This window comes from Bombina bombina, chromosome 4 (genome assembly GCF_027579735.1).
Source record: "Bombina bombina isolate aBomBom1 chromosome 4, aBomBom1.pri, whole genome shotgun sequence".
NCBI lineage: Eukaryota > Metazoa > Chordata > Amphibia > Anura > Bombinatoridae > Bombina > Bombina bombina.
Genome location: NC_069502.1, coordinates 740,435,246 through 740,459,747, shown reverse-complemented (window position 1 = coordinate 740,459,747; position 24,502 = coordinate 740,435,246). Strand labels below are relative to the sequence as shown.

At 35.8% G+C, this 24,502-nt stretch overlaps 1 protein-coding gene across 1 annotated transcript in view; it reads right to left on the bottom strand.

Moving 5' to 3' along the window:
* The window catches only part of CNKSR3 (CNKSR family member 3), a 148,842-nt gene extending 131,107 nt beyond the window's left edge, over positions 1-17,735 (bottom strand). Inside the window, exon 1 of the mRNA XM_053710983.1 lies at positions 17,408-17,735. Within this exon, the coding sequence (XP_053566958.1) occupies positions 17,408-17,630 (223 nt within the window). The 5' untranslated portion in view covers positions 17,631-17,735. The remainder of the gene's footprint in view (positions 1-17,407) is intronic.
* Positions 17,736-24,502: the final 6,767 nt, after the last annotated feature.

Below are 24,502 nucleotides of genomic sequence, written 5' to 3'. Positions count from 1 at the left end.
AAACGTACTTAGAAGCTCCCAGTTCAGCACTGTTGATGAGGTTAGGCTGGGACCCCCCCCCCCCCTCTTTTCCCTCCAATATGAAAAGACCCATTACACAAACAGGGCAAAGCAGTAATCTGTAGACGTTAGTCTACATCTGATACTTTGAGGCTTGGTTAGGAGTTTGAAAATTAGCATCTACAAAACTTTTATGCAAAGAAAAATCTTTTGTACAATGTCCCTTTAAACAAAAGCAGAAAATGTTTGATCTTCTGTGGTAAATTGATTGCAATTTACATTTGTTATCTATTTTGCCAGCTATTTATGTAATATACCTCAGCAGCTTGTGCATTTCCTGCTCTTCAAGAAAGACAGTGACTTGGGAGTGCATTCTGCATTTATCCTTGGGTTGGATTTGTATTAAGCAATGTTATACATTAGGCTCCATTTATGAAGTTGTGAATGTAGCCTCAGAGTCCCGGCAGTGCAGGTTTGGCGGGCAACCCTGCAATGCTTGCTGCTACAAGGGACACTCAAGTCAAAATTTAAACTTTCATGAGAGCAGCAATTTTTAACAACTTTCCAATTTTCTTCCATTAACAGAATGTGCAGTCTTTTCATATTTACACTTTTTGAGTGACCAGCTCCTACTGAGCATGTGCAAAGAATTCACAGAATGTACGTATATGCATTTGTGATTGGCTGATGGCTGTCACATGATACAGGGGGAGTGGAAATTGACATATCTGAAATTTGTCAGAAAAAATGCTACTACTCATTTGAAGTTCAGACTAAGGTACTATTGTATTGTATTTTATTATGCATTTGTTAATTATGCAAATATACTGTATGTACTGGTCCTTTAAATGGACATTGTACATTAGATTTTTCTTTGCATAAATGTGTTTTAGAACATTCATTTATATAGCCCATCTGGGGTGTTTTTGAAAAAAAATATAGTTTTGCTTTTTAGACTCCTACCCAAGCCCCAGAGTTTTAGATGTATATGGATGTATACAAAGTTCACGTTGATTCTGTTTTTATAATTGGTCTATTCATATGCAGGGGAGGGGGTCTGCTATCAGCCCCTTTCAGTGGGTGTTCCAGACTAAACTCATCAACAGTGCTAAATTGGGAGCTTCTAAGTAAGTTTTAAAAAGGTTTTATACTGGATTTTTATAGCAGAATCTGTGCATAATATTCTTTATAGTAGTGTCTATCCATGGGTGCACAAGCAATTGATTGTGAAGCAGTGAATGCTATTGTTGGAGCAGCATTTTCTTTCACCAGCTACTTCAATTTATATTCTCAAGAACTGTTTTAAATATTTAAAGGGGCAGTAAACCTAGAAAATAATGTTACATAATTCTGCACATAGTGCAGAATTATATAACATTATCTTAGCCAAACTTTATTCAACATAATATTGCCGGTGAAATTTGATTAAAAAAAGAGGGTTTTTCAGACCGCCGCTCTTGCTCTACTGAGCGGGTCTGGTTTCCCCCCTGAGCGCATCTGGGCAGCTGTCTAGTCACAGCCCGGCCCGATCGCGCCATTACACTGAATGCAGCTAGCTCCTGCTCTGTCTGATAGCGGGAGCGAGCTGCATTGTAATGACACGATTGGGCCGGGCTGTGACTAGACAGCTGCCCAGATGCGCTCAGGAGGAAAACCAGACCCGCTCAGTAGAGCAAGAGCGGCGGTCTGAAAAACCCTCTTTAATCAAATTTCACCAGCAATATTATGTTGCATAAAGTTTGGCTAAGATAATGTTATATAATTCTGCACTATGTGCAGAATTATATAACATTATTTTCTAGGTTTACTGCCCCTTTAAGACATTTTTGTACACATTTTTGATGGTTTTGATGGTTAGATGCTTATATATACTATATATACATCATATATAAATATATAAAATATTTGTACATCTATATTGTGGTTCAGATGATCACAGGTAAAGGTATCATGTGCAAAATAGAGATGTGCATTTGTTTTGTTTTTCGTTATTTAAAATATTTGTTAATATGTTAAACATTGCTTTTATTTCCATACAACAATTTTATGGATGTTGCTAAAAAAAAATGATGCCTTACTTTAACATTTGGGTTTAAAGGGACACTAAACCAAATTTTTTTCTTTCATGCTTCAGATAGAAAATATAATTTTAAACAACATTCCAATTTACGTCTACTATCTCGTTTGCTTCATTCTTTATATATCCTTTGTAGAAGAAATAGCAATGCACATGGGTGAGCCAATCACATGAGGCATCTATGTGCAGCCGCCAATCAGCAGCTACTGAGCCTATCTAGATATGCTTTTCAGCAAATGATATCAAGAGAATGAAGCAAATTAAATAATAGAAGTAAATTAGAAATTTGTTTAAAATTTGTATGTTCTTTCTAAATCATGAAAGGAAAAAAATTGAGTTTCATGTCCCTTTAAGGTTTAATTGTGTACAAAGACTTAAAAATCAGCAATTTATCAAAAATATTTATTTGACAAAATGTGAAATCCAAAATGTTTTCTTAAACTTTTCAGTAAGATCTAAGATCATACAATTTTAAATTCCATTTTAATCCTATTATCTAATTTGCTTTGTTCACTTTGTATCCTTTGTTGAAAATTAGGTATGTGCATTTGGAGGTTTTGGATGCCTCTGAATGCGGAAGAAGGCGGCTGCTCGCAGTGTTCGGCTTTTTTTCAGAGACGGATTTGTTCTTTTGAAAGGTCAACACACTAAGATCTGGATTTGCACAGATCTTAATGTGTTGCACTTTCATATTGCTCCAAAAAGAGCAAAATGCTGCAAACTTCCGCCTACTTCAGCATTCAGAAGAATCCGAATCCTCTGAATACACATACCTATTGGGAGCTAGCTGCTGATTGGTGGCTGCATACATTGTAATAGGCTCAACTGATATGTTCAGCTAGCTCCCAGTAGTGCATTGCTGCCTTTTCAACAAACAATACAAAGACATGGAAGCAATTTGATCATAGAAGTACATTAGAAACGTGTTTATTTACACTTGTATGCTCTCTCTGAATCATAAAGGAAAAAAACCTTATTGTATCAGTATCTTTGAACTTGCAGTTATATGAAACCATTTATTAAATTGATCTTCCATTCTTGCCAACTTTTTCAACATAATACTCACTAGCTGCATTTTTTTTTAGTTAACGTCAATACTATTAAAGGGATAGGAAAGTCAAAATTCAGATAGAGCATTTCCTTTTAAGACACTTTTAAATTCACTTCTATTTTCAAATGTGCTTCGTTCTCTTGGTATCCCTTGTTGAAAAGGAATATGCACATATCATAGACTAGCTAGCTGCTGATTAGTGCCTGCACACATTTTTCTCTTGTGATTGGCTAATTAGATGTGTTCAGCTAGCTGCCAGTAGTGCAATGATGTTCCTTCAGCAAAGGATAACAAGAGAATGAAGCAAATTTGATAATAGAAGTAAATTGGAAAGTTGTTTAAAAGTGTATGTCCTATCCAAATCATGAAAGACAATTTTGGGGTTTCATGTCCCTTTAACTTTTTGTTTAAAGGGACATGAAACAAAGTTCTGTTGACTTGCTAAAGAATAACATATATGTCAAGTTTAAACATTTTCAAAACAATTGCCATCTTGTTTGCTGCATCTGTTTTTCATGAGCCAAACTCTACCCGCCACTTGCCTTATTAGGAGAGGACAATCTGCGCACGGGTCTGCACATAACAAGGCTAGCCTGGGCCATTATGCTATTTATATTATGCGGAATGTTACAGCCAGTTATATAATGATATGTAGCAATGTTAGCCTTGAGAAGTCTGCAGTGTGCATTTCCCATTCTGAGAATTAGAAAATCATCAATTTTGAGAGCTAAACTAAATGAAAAGGGGGCAATATAAATAATGAAAGTATATTGCGAAATGGTTTTCTTATGCATAACAACTTTTTATATTGAACTCTCAAGATGTTTACTGTTCTTTTAAAACAAGATCTACATTATAAACTAGAAAAAGTTATCTGTATATGCCCGTAAGTGATATGAGATTATATTTAAAGATTCGGAACTAGTAATTGACCAGGATATTTGAGGTCAGTCTTAGGTTATTTCCTACCAGGCTATTAATTGTGATTTATGTCTTGGCCTAAAGGTTATGCAGTGAAGCTGAAGTCAGTCAGCTTGCAGATTGGCCTATTTTGAAGTAAGAAAGCATTTTATTTGTAATGTGGTCTAAGAATTATTATAATAATAGTATGTATTACTAATAATATAAAGACAAAGGACAATGTTTTATCTAGTTAACTAAGAAAATCATTAAAGGGACAGTCTACTCCAAAATTGTTATTGTTTAAAAAGAAAGATAATCTCTTTATTATCCATTCCCCAGTTTTGCATAACCAACATTGTTATATTAATACACTTTAAACCTCTGTGATTACCTTTTATCTGACAGCCCCCTTATCACAAGGTTATTTGCTTATTATCTATTGACTTGAATTTTAGCCAATTAATGTTGTGTCCTCCACAACTCCACGGGCGTGAGCACAATGTTATCTATATGGAACACATGGATTAGCAATCTCTTGTGAAAAGCAAATAAAAAGCATGTGATAACGGCGGTCTGTAGTGGCTTAGAAACAGGCAGAAATCTAAAAGTTTAAATGTTATAAAGTATATTAATATAACAATGTTGGTTGTGCAAAGTTGGGGAATGGGTAGTAAAGGCGTTATCTATCTTTTTAAACAAAAACTATTTTGGTGTTGACTGTCCCTTTAACACCCAGAGTTAGCGTACTTTGGATGGGCACATTCTTTGTAACTACAGACAGACATAAATTGCTCTATTTTGTGAAACCACTTTTTTATCTGACAAATTCACCTATTTGAGACATCTGTCTGTCAATAAAAAATATGTTGCCTCCTACATTCATTTTTTAACTGGCTCCTAGATTTTTAACATGTCAAGCCCTTAATTAGAGCAATTAAATGGACATGGGAGTCAATTTAGACTATTTGAAGACGCTGCATTAACAAATGCATTGGAAAAACACTATCTTTCAATGGGTTTCATCGCCTAACCTCATCAACAGAGCTAAACTGGGAGCGTCTAAGTAAGTTTTTAAAAATGTTTTATACTAGATATTCATATCAGTATCTGTGCATATTATTATTTATAGTAGTATCTATTATATGCAGTTCTATCAAAATTGGTGTATACTGTCCCTTTAAGTTCTATTTTTTGTTTTATTTAGTTGTGAAGGTATATTTAAATTTCAGAAAAAGCTAAATTAAAAAAAAAAATTGCCTTTAAAATGTTAATTATCTGTAGTATTACAAAAAGAAATTTGCATTATTACTTTAGTACTATTTTCATTATCAGTTTTTGCCCACTTTTCCTGACAATTGTGTTGTTCTACTTCCTCCCAGAGAGGTTGTAGTGTATCCTGGAGGGTTTAAAACCTAAACCAGCAACAAACTAAACCAGCAGGAACTGTGATCAACTGACTGCCCCAAAGCAGATAAGATAAACTATTCTGAGCAGACTTTTCAAGTAGTTTGTCCCTGACAGTTTTAGCTTTTAAAGTAATATTGTCTATCAAACTCTTTTGGAATACGATTGGCCTGCACTATGTATGTGTGTGTGTGTATGTATATCTATCTATCCCTGTAATTGAATTTGTAAAACAAATTGAATTAAATAACAAATCATGTATACTTGCATAGATAACTATCAAACACATATTTTCCGTAATCCATTTTAATAAACCAAGCAAGAAATACTGGACTTTTGGCTTCTTCTAAAGAAAGCCTATAAAATGCTCACTGTGAACTCAAATTGGGGGGGGGGGGGGGGGGGCTAAAGTCAGATTTTTAAGAAAACTACCTTTGCAACATGAATATGGTAATTATTTTAGTCTCAGTTACTATAACATCCTGACATACAAGGCACACATAGGATTTGAAAGCAATTAAAAACAAGGGTTAATTATTTTGCTACACACCTATTTGCCAGGAGGCATACAGCTTTTTTTTTTTTTTTTTTAAAGGGACATTGAAATGCAAAAAAAATGACATGCTCTGATGAGGTTAAACCCATAGATAATGTCCCACTCAGAAGTTGCAAGCATTGCAGTGAACCAATCAAACGTTGCAGTCACAAGACCTGCCAATCGCTGGCTGTGCTCTCTTTAGGAGCTGTGCAGTGTTTCTAGCAAACACGCAGGAATATGACTGTATTTAAAGGGCTATTAAACAGTAAATAACTGCTAGAATATAAAAAGGTATTGAAAGTAAAAGATTAGTATTTTTGATCCCCCCCCCCCTGTTTCTCTTATATAATCTTGTCTGCTGAGGACAATTTGGGTTGTATGGGACGTTAAAGGGACAGGAAAGCTCACATTTTTCTTTCATGGTGTGGATAGGACATACAATTTTAAATAACTTTTCAATTTACTTCTAGTATCATATTTGCATCAGTCTCTTCTTATCCTTTGCTAAAGGAACAGCATTGTACTAATAGTACCTAGATGAACACATCTAGTTAGCCAATCACAAGAGACAAATGTGTGCAGGCACCAATCAGCAGCTAGCTCCCACTAGTGAAGGATATGTACATATTGTTTTTCAACAAGGAATACCAACAGAACAAAGCATATTTGAAAATAGAAGTGAATTTTGACTTTCCTATACATTTTAAGTGATAATTTAGCATATTTTAAAGTCCAATTAGCATTGGTATCATCTAAATGATCAATGATTGCATACTTTCATATTTGTCCTCACCAGAAGATATTTAAAGGGACAGTGTACACCAATTTTTTTAATTTAGCTGCATCTAATATACACTACTATAAAGCATAATATGCACAGATACTAATATAAAAATCCAGCATAAAACTATTTAAAAACTTACTTAGAAGCTTCCAGTTTAGCACTGTTGAAAAGGTTAGGCTGGGACACCCACTGAAATGAGCTGGAAAGCAAAAAGTAGAGTAGGTAGACAAGTCTATTTCTAAAACTTTAGTGCTTGGTTAAGAGTCTGAAAATCAGCCCAATGTTATTTAAAAATAAGCAAAACTATACATTTAAAAAAAAGTGTGGGCTATATAAATGGATCATCTACAAAACATGTATGCAAATTAAAATCTAATGTACAATTTCCCTTTAAATAACGTAAACTCGTGTTTCAACATCGCTGAACCCATTACTTTATAGAAACTCACAATTTTCAGTTAAATTACAGAAAAAGGAGACGCCATAAATAATGAATGTTGATTTAGTATGCATAATTAAACTATTTATGTTACACTCTCAAAGTGTTTTATGTCTTTTTAACCCCTGTGTGGGAAAAAAGTAAACAAATTACATCATCTAATGTTTGCATTACTCTATTCCTTTAACTCAGTTTCTCAAAACTATGTATTCCTTTGAAATCAAGACTTGATGCATAGCTATTCCCAAGCAGGAAGAATATTATGTTTGCATTTACCTCAGACCCCAGGTCTAATGCATCAATTATAATGAATTTGACATACCAAAAATAAAACACGAAAATACATGTTCAATGTATTCACTATTCGGGGCAAAAAAAGGTCACCTCCTATGTTTCAACGTGCTGCTGCCATCAGTTTCAACAGATGTTTGTTATTTTGCAGTCATGTTAACCTATTACTACTAGGATTGCCACCTCAGCCATGTTCTATTGTGCATCTGTAACTCATAAGTGTCCAGAAAAACATGACTGAGGTGGCAACCCTAATTACCACACATTAGCTTTCACACAAGGGGCTAACACTGGGTACATATGAAGCACAAGTCACATATAACAGGTCTCTATAATGTCTCTAACAATAATCTCACATAACAATGGCAGCATTCATTTATACCTCCTCCTCTGCTAATTTTCACACATATACATAGGTGATTCATCAAGCTTTATTGGGTGTAGCAGACCATTACTACTATATGCTTAAGTGGGGAAATGCAGCAAACGCATTGAGATTGATCAATCACACGCTGTTATAAATCCTTACTTCTGGTGTGTCGCTGTAAATCAGGCTCAGTCAAATGCTAGTAAATTTACGGATAAGTAAGAAAATGTTTGGATACAGGTAAAATATTTTGTACATTAAAGGGACACAAAACCCATATTTTTTTTATTTCATGATTCAGATAGAGCATGCAATTTTAAGCAACTTTCTAATTTACTCCATTATAATTTTTTTCTCTTTGTTCTCTTGCTGTCTTTAATTGAAAAATCAGTAATGTAAGCATAGGAGCGGGCCCATTTTTGGTTCAGCACCTGGTTAGCTCTTGCTGATTGGTGGCTACATTGAGGCGCTACCCAGGTGCTGAACCAAAAATGGGCTGGCTCCTATGCTTACATTACTGCTTTTTCAAATAAAGATGGCAAGAGAACGAAGAAAAATTTTTAATAGGGGTAAATTAGAAACTTGCTTAGAGCATGCAGTTTTATCTGAATCATGAAAGAGAAAATGTCCGTTTAATATCTGATACCTTTGGGGAAACAAAATGCGTGTTATGTAAATGCATATTACATATGTCGTTTGAAGGCTTTTTTTTTTTCTTTGTAGCTAAAGCAAATTGTCACACATGCCATTAACCTTTTCCCGACGTTAGGACATTCCATGCCATCCTAATGGTGCTGGGCTTTAGCACCGTTGGAACATCCTAGCTGGTTGGCTGTACTGAAGCCAGGCCCCCCGACCAGATCCCATCATTGAAATCTTGCGATTACATGCGTGAGATTTCAATTTGTTTACATCGGACAAATCAAATTGGTCACAAAATACCTTTTTGATTTGGAGACGCATAGCGTTGACATAATGCTGTGGACACTCTGTACTATTTTTTTTTTTTTTTTTTTTAATAGGAATCTGGTCATCAGTCAACCAAAAAATATAATATATTTTTTTTTAAATTAAAGTGGATAGTAGTGCTTAACCAAAAAATGAATTAAAGGGACACTGAACCCAGTTTTTTTTTTTCTTTCGTGATTCAGATAGAGCATGCAATTTTAAGCAACTTTCTAATTTACTCCTATTATCAATTTTTCTTCATTCTCTTGCTATCTTTATTTGAAAAAGAAGGTATCTAAGCATTTTTTTTTTGGGGGGGGGTTTCAGAACTCTGGATAGCACTTTTTTATTGGTGGATGAATTTATCCACCAATCAGCAAGGGCAACCCAGGTTGTTCACCAAAAATGGGCCGGCATCTAAACTTATATTCTTGCATTTCAAATAAAGTTACCAAGAGAATGAAGAAAATTTGATAATAGGAGTAAATTAGAAAGGCCATAAAACTTTTTTTTTTTTTTTTTAACAGCATAAAGGCCTTTAAACACCTCCTTCCTTTTACACAAAAACTGTATTTCACCCAAGGTTACTAGAGTAGTCAAAACGCAAATTATATGACCTAGGTTTTCAAAATGCTGCAAATTGCATAAATATATATATACTCAAAATCAATGTGTTTTTAAAGGATATTAAACAATTTAATACATGCTAGACATAATGATGTATTGAGATCAAATTAGCCTTAGGATAGTAAGTAGATGTATTTTTATCATTACATTAGTTGTTTTAATATTTAAGTGTAAAGGTTTAGTTTCTATAAACTACTCTAGTTTCTATAAAATAATGGGCTCCGCCATGTTTCAATAAGTTTTGTATTTATCTATTTCTAAGATATATATATAAACCAGGCAATAAAACAGTTTGTTTGTGCAAACAAGGCTGTGTGGAAACCAACACAGCTTTGTTTAGATTCTATTTTATATCTGTCCCCAGTAGTTAACAGCAGGACAGTGAGATAAGGTGAAAACTTAAAGGGACAGTCTAGGCCAAAATAAACTTTCATGATTCAGATAGAGCATGTCATTTTAAACAATTTTCCAATTTACTTTTATCACCAATTTTGCTTTGTTCTCTTGGTATTTTTAGTTGAAAGCTTGACCTAGGAGGTTCATATGCTAATTTCTTAGACCTTGAAGGCTACCTCTTTTCAGAATGCATTTGAACAGTTTTTCACCACTAGAGGGTGTTAGTTCATGTATTTCATATAGATAACACTGTAATCGTGCACGTGAAGTTATCTGGGAGCAGGCACTGATTGGCTAAACTGCAAGTCTGTTAAAAGAAGTGAAATCAAGGGGCAGTTTGCAGAGGCTTAGATACAAGATAATCACAGAGGTTAAAAGCGTATTAATATAACTGTTGGTTATGCAAAACTGGGGAATGGGTAATAAAGGGATTATCTATCTTTTAAAACAATAAAAATTCTGGTGTAGACTGTCCCTTTTAAAGGGACATGTAAGCCAATTTTTTTTCATGATTCTGATAGAGAATACAATTTTCCAATTTACTTCTATTATCCAATTTGCTTCATTGTCTTGGTATCCTTTGTTTAAAAGCATAACTATGTAGAACAGAAGCTGGAAGCTAGCTGTTCATTGGTAACTGCACATATATACCTCTTATCATTGGCTTACCAATGTATTCAGCTAGCTCCCAGTAGTGCTGTGCTCCTTTTAATAAAGGATACCAAGAGAATGAAGTAACACTTTGGGTTTCAGCTAGTATTCCTTTTACTGCTGACAGCTAGCATGTGGCATACAACAAATGTTGAAATTATTTCGGGTCATAGCCTTTACATTTGCAGCCAATGCATGTACACACTATGTCAAGACTGCTGATTAACATGTGTAAAAGCAAAGAGCGAGCATGTCAACATTATACAGAACTGTCAAGTACAGGTGATTAATACTGTGTTCAGGGTTAACTAAATATATGTTAAAGGGACATGGAAGTGAAAAGTATACTACTAGTGCCATACAGACCCAGCATACCAAAAAAAAAAAAAACACTTTGAAATGTCAATTTTGATGAGAGAAAAAAAAAAAAAGTCTGCTTTAGCCTTTGTTTTTCAACAGAAAGATTGGCGCTGTGTCACATACTAAATATGTTTGTTACGGGTAAAGTAAGAAAACCGCGTAATCTTAGCGGCTGTGGGTAAAGCCCGATATACTGTAATTCCCCAATCTACACCATTTATTTTGCCTCTGCCTGGGGGGTTCAAGGAAGGTGCCTCGTCGATTTTGTCATCCACCCCAAGTGACTCCGCACTCCGACAGGATTTATGATCATACATAGGGCTTTACCCACAGCCGTTTGAGTAATGTCCGTTTTACCTAGGATTACCCAATATCTGACTTTTATATATATATATATATACACACACACTAGATGTATATAGCCATAGCTCCCTGTATTTCTCAGCACTAACATAACTGCACATGTGCATTATCACCCAAACAATACTCCGTGTTAAAGGGATTGGAAAGTCGAAATTAAACTTGCATGATTCAGATAGAGCATGTAATTTTAAGACACTTTTTTTTTTAAATTCACTTCCATTTTCAAATGTGCTTCGTTAAAAAATGTCCTTGTTAAAAAATGAATATGCACATATCATACGCTAGTGGGAGCTGCTGCTAATTGGTTCTTGCACACATTTGTCTCGTGTGATTGGCTAAATAGATATTTTCAGCTTCCTGTCAGTAGTGCAATGAATAACAAGAGAATGAAGAAAATTTGATAATAGAATTAAATTGAAAAACTGTTTAAAATTGTATGTTCTATCTGAATCATAAAAGAAAATGTTGGGGTTTACTATCCCTTTAATAATCTCAGGAGGCAACAAGCAACATATTTTTCAGACCAACATCTCTAGTAAAAGCAGTACACATAAAGCACTTATAAAATGCCTACTTTTCCTGAAAGTCTGTAGAGAACACTGATGTCACTTTATGCTCACATAATATACAAGGAGTCTACTCTTCTTTTTTTTTTTTTTATTTTTTTTTTTAACACAGCTAGTGGATTATTGCATATCCATTTAATTCTTGCACAAAATGAAAATAAGAGAGCTCGTCTGTTTTACAAACATTTTCATAGAAGCAACAAGGACTTTATTGAACTTTGCCTGTAAATAAAAAAAATCTGCATTCCTTGTTGCTGTCAAAAGGGAATTTGTAGCAATAAAACAGACGACTAATACACAAGATCAGTGAATAAGTGATGAGTGTGATATTGGTCTTATGGGGGCGGTTTTAGTTAGTCTAGAACCAAAGGGACATAATATAGCCCTATAATGTTTTTGTTTGAATCACTGTTATTTTGCAGCACATTCACTTGGATTGGGATTTTACAGTGAAGTCTGTGATTTCATATTAATCATCTACCACTCTCCATCTGCAACACAACATGCAGCTAATCACATGATACAATCATACAGCATTGGGTGTTTGAAGATGATTGCTCCTATCATCTGCATATCTTTCATTTGTATTCTCTAGTAGGACTCAAATTATATGTGTGAATATGTTTGTTCAATGTAATGCCATATGTAATTCAATTAAAGGTGCAGTAAAGTCAAAATAAAACTTTCATGATTCAGATAGAGCGGGTTGTTTTAAACAACATTCTACTGTACTCATTATTATATATTTGTTTCTTTTGTATGATTTGCCACCCCTAGGCTAGACTTTTTACAGCATTATCAGAGGCCTGGTACGTATAGGAATCTTAGAGCCGGCCATATGTATGTGTGTGTGTGTGTGTATATATATATATATATATATATATATATATATATATATATATATATATATATATATATATATATATATATATATATATATATATATATATATTATCCCACGCATCCAACTAGCATTCCAGTGCTGACCTGTGTGCACATGTGGAGAAACTCTGCTTTAGATATCTGCAGGGTAACCTAGGTTCCAAAATGGCAGCACCCATAATTAGAGGGAGGTGCATGAAATACAGTGTTTAATTTCCCTTTAATATAAATAATCTTGGCTATGTATAATAATAATATAAGGGTAAAATAAAAGTCCTGAAGATTTCAAAGAAAAATGCATGATAGATTGAGAGAGCATCTTGGTTACTGAAACACAATAATCATGCATTAGTAAATATGGGTGTATGTGATTTTTACAATCTGATTTTAAAGTGTACTGAAGTATCACATTTAAGCCTCAGGAAACATGAGTTTTGTTATATAAGAGAGAGGATAGAATACAGAAATGTGCTGGACTGTAGCTTAAACAGATTCACAGGACAGTAGGTAAGAGGTGACCCATTCTGGTGAGAAAAATGTTTTCTGAAGGAAGGAATGTAAGCTATGATAGCTTATAGGGATATGAAAACTATTTTTTTTTTCTTTCTTGATTCCGACAGAGCATGCAATTTTTAAGCATTTTTCTAATTTACTCCTATTAACATTTTTTCTTTGTTCCTTTGGTATCTTTATTTGATAAAGCAGGAATGTAAGCTTAAGAACCAGTCCATTTTTAGCTCAGGACCCTGGGTAATGCTTGCTGATTGGTGGCTACATTTAGTTGAAGATTTCCTGTTGGTTTCAAATAATGGGAATATTATTGCATCCATATTTCATACAAACATAAAAATAAATAAATATACATAAATGGATCTCTTTCATATCCATGATAGAATCTTTTTGCTTTTAATGTCCCTTAAAAATCACAGTTTAGCCTTTTGTTTCCATGCAGTTGTGAGCAGATCTATGTCAGAAACAATGTAGAATTCACAATAATTTTGCAATTCTAAAAAAAAAAAAATAGAATTATTAAGAGAGGTAAATTAGTCCACTAACAGAAATGGTACTAAAGTAAATTAGAAGGTCTGTAAATTGATAGTTCACTTTCCAAAAGTTTCAGTCTGTGTTTACTAAGAGGTGATACCTGGCAAAGAAGAAGATACTATGGGCTCAATTTATCAGCTAGGGCAGACAGGGGCGTACATATGCACCCCTGTCTGCCGCAGCTCACCTTTTGGAGGGCAGCAATAGGCTGCAGGAATTCAGCAGTGCACAAGAGCACTATTTTGCTCTCTGGTGCAACACCGCCCCCTGCCCGCGCAAGCCAATCACGCAAGGGCAGGAGCTGTCAATCTTTACGGTTTGATGACCGCTGCTTGATATATACTGACTGCAAGTTCTCTTGTGAGAACCTGCAGTCGTAGACGGGCGAACAGCTTGATAAATTTAGCCCATATAGACCGCTGCTTCCTACCCTCTTCTCCACATATTAGGTGGAGAATTTCAATCTCTCCGGTCTCGCCTGATCAGGGTGATTGACAGCTCCTGCCCGCGCATGATTGGCTGTGCGTGGGCAGGGGGCGGTGTTGCACAAGAGTGAAAATAGCGCTCGCTTGCAATGGTAAATTCCGGCAGTGGATTGCTGCTCACAAGAGGCGAGCTGGGGTGGGCAGGGGCCCATATGTCTGCCCCTGTCCACCCTCGCTTGATAAATGGAGCCCTATAGAGTATTTCTGTCTCATTCTATAGATCTTGTTAAAATGCTGACAACATGAATTTGTAGCATAAGATGAAACATTAGATCTTAGATCTCTACAGATCCATCAGCCCTTTGAAAATTTAATATTCATTAAAAATATGGCAGTAAGTCCAGATATTAAAAAAACAAAAAACATGCCAATACAAATGAGATGTTTTCACTAAACATCTATTTTAAATCGAGTCCCTAAAAAAAGTATCTTAAGTATTAAGGAAAAACACACATTCAGAAGTTGTGAGGTCATATAGCCATAATCCTGGAATGCAACACTTAAATAATATTTATAGGTCAGCAAAAAAATGGTACACTGTTATAATTATCTGAAGCATTTTATTGGTGAGGAGCTTATTTTATGACTGTCAGCAGCTTTCCTTGTAAATATTTCCTTTTATGCACATTCCACAATACAATCTGGACCTCATTATCAGATTATTAAAGGGAAATAAAATATTTTTTATATAACATAAGCATATGATGGTAATAATTTGTAGCCATTTCTGAATATTCATAATTTTGCTTAGATTCAAGCAAAAAAAACCAAACCAAAACAATGTTCTTTGACACAGTCTGGTTAAACAGAACAATGTCTGCATTGTTTCAAAAGTTTTTTCCAGTTCTTATAAGTTCCTAAAATAGAATGTGACAGCTATTGCCAGAAGCCAGTTGAGGATAGTGCAAAATCTGAACTTAAAATTACAATTCATATTCAATTTTAAGTACTTTATGCAAACAGTATAAGTTGGATATGGCTTAAGACATTTATTGAGCCATATATTTTCATAGGATAGAAGGGGAAAAAAAGTATTGAACCCTTGCTTGATTTACTCGCCAACAAATAATCAAAATGAAAATGTAACCTCTTGGCTGAAGAAAAAAAAAAATATATATTTTTTTTAAATCGGGTATCAAACCAATGTATATTCTAGCAGCTTTTCTCATATATGTGATTGTATACATAGCACATTTGCCTAGTGGTATGTATATACAGCCTTAGTTTATAAATGCAGCAATATAAATGCTACAGAATTTCTTCCTAGACAGTCCCTTTAAAACTACTGGATTGGTAATATGAGATTTAGAGTTTGCTGGGGGGCACAAGTGCTTAACACTAGACAGCCCATGTCATTTAAGATTGTAAAAGATTGTTTATGCACAGTCCGCACCATGTGTCATTGTAGTGACAGCTGCCAAATGTACACAACAGGAGCGAAGAAAACTACAAAAATGTTCCCACAAGAATCTACTAGCTAGAAATGTACATGGATATACTGCTTCCAGATTTTCTAATATCACAGACCCAAGAGGTTATGAAAGCTTAGGCTCCAATTTTATAGTCACTATGAAGGCAAATGCATACAAAACCACTAGTCTCATATACTACATTGAATCAGCAGCTTACTAGTTGGCAAGAATGTAGCATTATATTGTTAGTGTCAACACACAAAAATAACAGCAAATTATAAGTCAACTAAGTGCAGACATAAGACCCTTTTCATACTCAACAGAAACAGACTGAATTTCTGTTACACTTTGTTGTTATTTAATATTACATTATTACACACATGCACAATGCACTCAAAATACCATAATATACATATTGCAACAGCAGAAATTGGCAAGAGATTTGAAAGAAAATTGGCATCTTATAAACAAAATGGCTGATTTTAGGTATATTCTATTCTAGTTGAAACGTTATAGGTATATATATTTTTTTTCCCCTTCAAAGTTCTCCCTTAAAATATATTTAAAGATAAAAACATTCTGTAACAATTATTTCAACTGGAATATTGTTTCCTGACTTAGCCATTAAAAACATCATTCAAGTAATCATGGAAAATGTAGACTCAGGTATAAAAATGTATTTTTCTGTGTCATATGGACATTAGCTTCCAAAGTTTCCAATGGAAAATGTAACACTTTTATACCTGGAAAGGTCTATACCACTGTAAGGGCCCTTTTCCAAGAAATGGTTAATGAATGCACCAATTCAAAAAAGCTAAACTATAAGAAAACTGGAAGAAAATTCGGCAGAATTATAGCATTAGACAGTAACTTTAATAGGGAGCTCTAGCAGCTGGCTATAGGAGCTTGAGTAGACAAGTTAAGACACAGCACTGTAAAACTGCCAAATTTCCTATTTGGTGTGTGTTTATTTTGAAACTGGGTTGAAAAGGGAGGTTACTTAATAACACAAGTCCTCATTATTTTTCAGGTTTAGTACATCAAGTAACTTTTTTTTTTTTTTTCATTTCCATTGTATATGCCTAAATAAATACAAAAGTTACTAGATGAACATCAACTGTTACATCTAGACAGACATTCACAGTTTATGAATAATATAATAATACTTTTTGCAGAAAACAGTTGCTCCTCTTTAATACTATTGATGTGACAGAGGCCATTCCCCCATATCAACAGGTTGAGGAACATGAATAGCCTTAGTTTCCCTACTAGAGTATAAACTGCATAGACAATAAAGGTACCCACAGTTTGTGACTTCACGTAAAAACTCAGAACTCTACTAAGTTAAGTCACTCCATCCTTAGTAATTTTAGTTTTTCTACTCAATGCAGAGTTCTTAGAATTATTAGTGTAAAAATCCAAATGTGTCAATGTCAAACACTAAATTCATGAAGGACTATATATATATATATATATATATATAATCAATGCACATTGGGGCATGAAAAGAAAATAATAAAGATGATATATTGTATAACATATGCTTCTTTGCTTGTGTTATTTAAACAGCCTATCTAATGATAGACTGGGGTGACACAACAGTCCCCAGTGTTGAAAACAATTACAGTGACTAAACTAATGATGGCAAAGGATAAAAACACCATTAAATATGGGTGAAGCACATTACCAAAAAGTGGGTGCATCTGCTCTGCTGCTAATTAGTTGTTATGTGATCTATTATTAGTTATGTGATCTGTTCTGAAGATGGTTTAGACACCACTACTAGACTAACAATAGGCAGACTGCAGACATTATTTACCTTTCATCCAGTCCACTACTTGAGTTGGGGTCCACTTTGTAACTGGGTCCATCCTGACCAATAAGGAATGAGTTGAAAGTAAGGTCCTGCTCTTGATCTCTGTAGAAGAGATCCGATTAGCTGTCCTTGCAGCAGGGTTAAAAACCACAAATTCCAAGATTTTATAATCCGTAACAATGAGATGTTGTATATAAAATGTAACAACTGATAAATCCAAAATCATGTGTCACCCATTGCTTAACATCCAGGTCCGCTGATGTCACCATTAGACTCCTTACTGAGCACACAGCGAGCCTGCAGACAGTCATATATGCAGGTGTAGTAACACTGTCTGTATTCCCAGCAGTTCCTGTATCCTTCTCTCATGCACCAGTATTCTGTTACAGGTCCCTCCCCTATCTTCCACGGCCAGTTTTGTTCTATTAAGGTGGATTACACCAAATTATTTAATTACATTTGTGTGCATTCAGTGAGTATAACAAATATTGCACTTTATTTATTACAGTTTGGGTACTCGTTGCAGACTGAAAGTTAGTTTTGAAATAAATTTAATTATGTAACTATATAGATATTAATGTGTGTGTGTGTATACAGGGCCGGATTTACATCTCAGGTGCCTGTAGGCACAAAAACCTGAAGCGCCCCCCCCACCCCCCCCACCCCCCCTAGAAAAAAGTGGAAAAAATGAGGACTTTTTTTTATTATTATTTAGGACAACTAAAAATAAATATTAGATGTAAAATTACATTTTCCCTTTTATGGAGATACACAAATACACACACCAATTGCAATATTTGTTGTAATGGAAGCTACACCAAAAATCAATATTCACTTGACTCAAATGGCCATACAATTTCTATTATGTATAACAAAAACAAATCATGTTAAACTTTTAATGCAAAATATTCTAAAGAAAACCCTATTTAAAGGGACATCAAATGTGACAGTTTGCTGGGCATTTTATTATTGCACTAGTGCTTGCAGAGAAGTGTGTTAGCCTCTTGCAAAAGAGTTAAACACATAGTCAATGTCAGTTCTGAGACAGCAATACACATCTGTGCAGACCCAGATGGGCTCATAGGACATGTTTATTGACAAGCCATTAGTGTATTGCTTTTCTGGAGATGACTTTGACTATGTGCTTAACATTTTGTTGGAGTCAAACACAGTTTTGTGTAAACAATAGCAATATTAAAACTAGCAGCATGCAAGCTCATCACCATCAACAACCTGTGCAGCCAGTGGAAGAAAATATAAAATGTAGGGAAAAAAATCTTGTAAACTCTGATATTTTTGGTACAAACACACACAGATGTTACATTTATTTTGTTCTGAAATATAAATATCATATGATGTTGCTCTCAAAGGAAAACATGGAATGTTGTAGATTATATGTAATCCAGGGGTCAACAAATGTGTTTAAAATTAGAATTTAGAAATTCAATGGGAGGGGTTTAGTTTTAATCTTTGCCCCTCTCTCCTTCATGGCTCCCTCAACTGCTGTAACATATTCCCAATGAAACACTCGACTTTGTAGGCACCTGGCAGCACAATTCTTACTAAAATAAATGCCCTCATAAAAAAAAAAAAAAAATTTTTTTTTTTTTTTTTTTTTTTTTTTTTTATTATTGACAGGCAGGCGCCCCTCACTGCAAGGCGCCTGTAGGCACATGCCTACTGTGCCTAATGGGAAATCCGGCCCTGTGTGTATATGTATGTATGTATATATATATATATATATATATATATATATATATATATATATATATATATATATATATATATATATATATTTGTAATTGGGGAGTATTAGTCCAGTATACAAGATGTCAAAGTAACCAGCGTATTGGGTGCGTGTATGTGTTTATTCTTATATATATATATATATATATATATATATATATATATATATATATATATATATATATATATATATATATGTGCTCCTGACAGATATATGTTTTTATATTTTAAATAAGTGTGTTTATTAACTTAACTATAATTCTTAGATACCACCTTAAGTAAACAAAGAGGTGGCTACGAAAGAGACAGGGGCGTGGTTTAAACCTGAATGCTGGTTTAGAAAAAACAGCCTTAGAGTTCTTTGTCTACTTAAGGTGGATTGGTTACAAATTTACAATCAAACTGATGTGTATGACTATGATGATACTTATTTATCAGAAGTTTGTAACAAATTCTGTGAATTATAACTGTTCCACGGAATTTGGAAATATCTTTTTCTTGTCATATAAAATAACTATAATACAAAACTAAGGTAACATATACAAAATATAGGATTCTTATAAAGAAAAAAACAACGAAATACAAATGTAGATATGAAAGTTTTAAACACATTATAAGTGCTGTCTTGTATCCTTGAGAGGCAAAAGTTCGCGAATAAACGTACGTAGGTTCAGTAAGATAGGTTACTAATGATCAATACATCATTCTATTAATCGTCATTAATCACGTAAACCCAGCCTATATATTGAAAAAAGTTCTAAAACTTTTTTGCTCATATAAATAACGAAAATTGGAAAATGTTACAAAACATCTAAAATTACAGTTTAAATGTTATATTTGTAGTATTTGCAATTTTTAGCCTCTGTGCCCATGATTGTTTGTATTTATTTAGTCTGTACTGTAACCTCAACAATTATAGTGGTTCATATTATTTACTGTGAAAGTTTTATACACTATTCCACCTTAAGTGAGCAGGCTACTGTATGACTGGTAGAATTTACAGCTGATTCTTGGTTCAGTACAGGATACACTATCTGATTCTACAACGTGAAAAGGTCACCTGTCCTCACTCACTTGATGAGGATCAAGATGAAGCCTCTCTCACAAGATACTCTGTCGTCTGGGAATTATTCCCCTCCCAGCACCATCCAGAATTCTGTTCTAGGCTAGAGCTCCCTCCTCCCTTGTCAGTCTGTCCCTCCCATGTCATGCAATAATCACACAACTGTTGTTCTCTAGCCATCATTGTGTCCCTCATTCCTTCTGACCAAGTCCTTTCCCGCCTCCAGCAACTCACAATTTTCTCACGCTGATCCCTCCCTGTTTGCAAACATTCCCCTCTCCACTTTCCATCCTTGAAAACATGTACTTACTTTCAAATGTTTTCAAACCACAGTTATGTTGCTGTATAAAAAAAACTTCTTGTCATAACTTTTAGAATAAATCAAAATTAGTCACATTATTTTTTTTTTTTATGAACAGTTTAGTTTTAGTTATTATTTTTTTCCCATGTATAGTTTCAGTGTCTGTCATAATCAACTTTTAGATCAGAAATAATGTTTTATGGTGATTTATATGAATTATGTAGTAAACTTTATAATACTTGTAATTGGACTTCTAACCAAACTGGAGCACATATAGAAGTGATGCCACTTATAATCAGGGATAGGCACAGACAAAGGCTGTGGGGGACATTTTCCAAAGTACAGAGCTTAGTGAAGGACACCAAGGTACATTTGAAATTAAAAACATTGTATAGTGCTTGGTGTTATTATACTGATGCAGATACCACTGATCCTATAACCAGCCCTCCTCTGGCTATACCCATGTTCCAGTGTCACTACTGTGTCATTATATAGCGCTGGGTGTTATTATACTGATGCAGATACCACTGATCCTATAACCAGCCCTCCTCTGGCTATACCCATGTGCCAGTGTCACTACTATGTCATTATATAGTGCTGGGTGTTATTATACTGATGCAGATACCACTGATCATATAACCAGCCCTCCTCTGGCTATACCCATGTGCCAGTGTCACTACTGTGCCATTATATAGTGCTGGGTGTTATTATAAAGATGCAGATACCACTGAACCTATAACCAGCCCTCCTCTGGCTATACCCATGTGCCAGTGTCACTACTGTGTTAATATATAGTGCTGGGTGTTATTATACTGATGCAGATACCACTAATCCTATAACCAGCCCTCCTCTGGCTATACCCATGTGCCAGTGTCACTACTGTATCTTTGTATAGTGCTGGGTGTTATTATACTGATGCATATACCACTGATTCTATAACCAGCCCTCCTCTGGCTATACCCATGTGCCAGTGTCACTACTGTGTCATTATATAGTGCTGGGTGTTATTATACTGATGCATATACCACTGATTCTATAACCAGCCCTCCTCTGGCTATACCCATGTGCCAGTGTCACTACTGTGTCATTATATAGTGCTGGGTGTTATTATACTGATGCAGATACCACTGATTGTATAACCAGCCCTCCTCTGGCTATATCCATGTGCCAGTGTCACTACTGTATCTTTGTATAGTGCTGGGTGTTATTATACTGATGCAGATACCACTGACCCTATAACCAGCCCTTCTCTGGCTATACCCATGTGCCAGTGTCACTACTGTGTCATTATATAGTGCTGGGTGTTATTATACTGATGCAGATACCACTGATCCTATAACCAGCCCTCCTCTGGCTATACCCATGTGCCAGTGTCACTACTGTGTCATTATATAGTGCTGGGTGTTATTATACTGATGCAGATACCACTGATCCTATAACCAGCCCTCCTCTGGCTATACCCATGTGCCAGTGTCACTACTGTGTCATTATGTAGTGCTTGGTGTTATTATACTGATGCAGATACCACTGATCCTATAACCAGCCCTCCTCTGGCTATACCCATGTGCCAGTGTCACTACTGTGTCATTAGATAGTGCTTGGTGTTATTATACTGATGCAGATACCACTGATCCTATAACCAGCCCTCCTCTGGCTATACCCATGAGCCAGTGTCACTACTGTGTTATTATATAGTGCTGGGTGTTATTATACTGATGCAGATACCACTGATCCTATAACCAGCCCTCCTCTGGCTATACCCATGTGCCAGTGTCACTACTGTGTCATTAGATAGTGCTTGGTGTTATTATACTGATGCAGATACCACTGATCCTATAACCAGCCCTCCTCTGGCTATACCCATGAGCCAGTGTCACTACTGTGTTATTATATAGTGCTGGGTGTTATTATACTGATGCAGATACCACTGATCCTATAACCAGCCCTCCTCTGGCTATACCCATGAGCCAGTGTCACTACTGTGTCATTATATAGCGCTGGGTGTTATTATACTGATGCAGATACCACTGATCCTATAACCAGCCCTGGTCTGTCTATACCCGTGTGCCAGTGTCACTACTGTGTCATTATATAGTGCTGGGTGTTATTATACTGATGCAGATACCACTGATTCTATAACCACCCCTCCTCTGGCTATACCCATGTGCCAGTGTCACTACTGTGTCATTGTATAGTGCTGGGTGTTATTATACTGATGCAGATACCACTGATCCTATAACCAGCCCTCCTCTGGCTATACCCATGTGCCAGTGTCACTACTGTGTCATTATATAGTGCTGGGTGTTATTATACTGATGCAGATACCACTGACCCTATAACCAGCCCTCCTCTGGCTATACCCATGTGCCAGTGTCACTACTGTGTTATTATATAGCGCTGGGTGTTATTATACTGATGCAGATACCACTGATCCTATAACCAGCCCTCCTCTGGCTATACACATCTGCCAGTGTCACTACTGTGTCATTATATAGCGCTGGGTGTTATTATACTGATGCAGATACCACTGACCCTATAACTAGCCCTCCTCTGGCTATACCCATGTGCCAGTGTCACTGCTGTGTCTTTGTATAGTGCTGGGTGTTATTATACTGATGCAGATACCACTGATCCTATAACCAGCCCTCCTCTGGCTATACCCATGTGCCAGTGTCACTACTGTGTCATTATATAGCGCTGGGTGTTATTATACTGATGCAGATACCACTGATCCCATAACCAGCCCTCCTCTGGCTATACCCATGAGCCAGTATCACTACTGTGTTAATATATAGTGCTGGGTGTTATTATACTGATGCAGATACCACTGATCATATAACCAGCCCTCCTCTGGCTATACCCATGAGCCAGTGTCACTACTGTGTCATTATATAGCGCTGGGTGTTATTATACTGATGCAGATACCACTGATCATATAACCAGCCCTCCTCTGGCTATACCCATGTGCCAGTGTCACTATTGTGTCATTATATAGCGCTGGGTGTTATTATACTGATGCAGATACCACTGATCATATAACCAGCCCTCCTCTGGCTATACCCATGTGCCAGTGTCACTATTGTGTCATTATATAGCGCTGGGTGTTATTATACTGATGCAGATACCACTGATCCTATAACCAGCCCTCCTCTGGCTATACCCATGAGCCAGTGTCACTATTGTGTCATTATATAGCGCTGGGTGTTATTATACTGATGCAGATACCACTGATCATATAACCAGCCCTCCTCTGGCTATACCCATGAGCCAGTGTCACTATTGTGTCATTATATAGCGCTGGGTGTTATTATACTGATGCAGATACCACTGATCATATAACCAGCCCTCCTCTGGCTATACCCATGAGCCAGTGTCACTACTGTGTCATTATATAGCGCTGGGTGTTATTATACTGATGCAGATACCACTGATCCTATAACCAGCCCTCCTCTGGCTATACCCATGTGCCAGTGTCACTACTGTGTCATTATATAGCGCTGGGTGTTATTATACTGATGCAGATACCACTGATCCTATAACCAGCCCTCCTCTGGCTATACCCATGTGCCAGTGTCACTACTGTGTCATTATATAGCGCTGGGTGTTATTATACTGATGCAGATACCACTGATCCTATAACCAGCCCTCCTCTGGCTATACCCATGTGCCAGTGTCACTACTGTGTCATTATATAGCGCTGGGTGTTATTATACTGATGCAGATACCACTGATCCTATAACCAGCCCTCCTCTGGCTATACCCATGTGCCAGTGTCACTACTGTGTCTTTGTATAGAGCTGGGTGTTATTATACTGATGCAGATACCACTGATCCTATAACCAGCCCTTCTCTGGCTATACCCATGAGCCAGTGTCACTACTGTGTTATTATATAGTGCTGGGTGTTATTATACTGATGCAAATACCACTGATTCTATAACCAGCCCTCCTCTGGCTATACCCATGAGCCAGTGTCACTACTGTGTCAT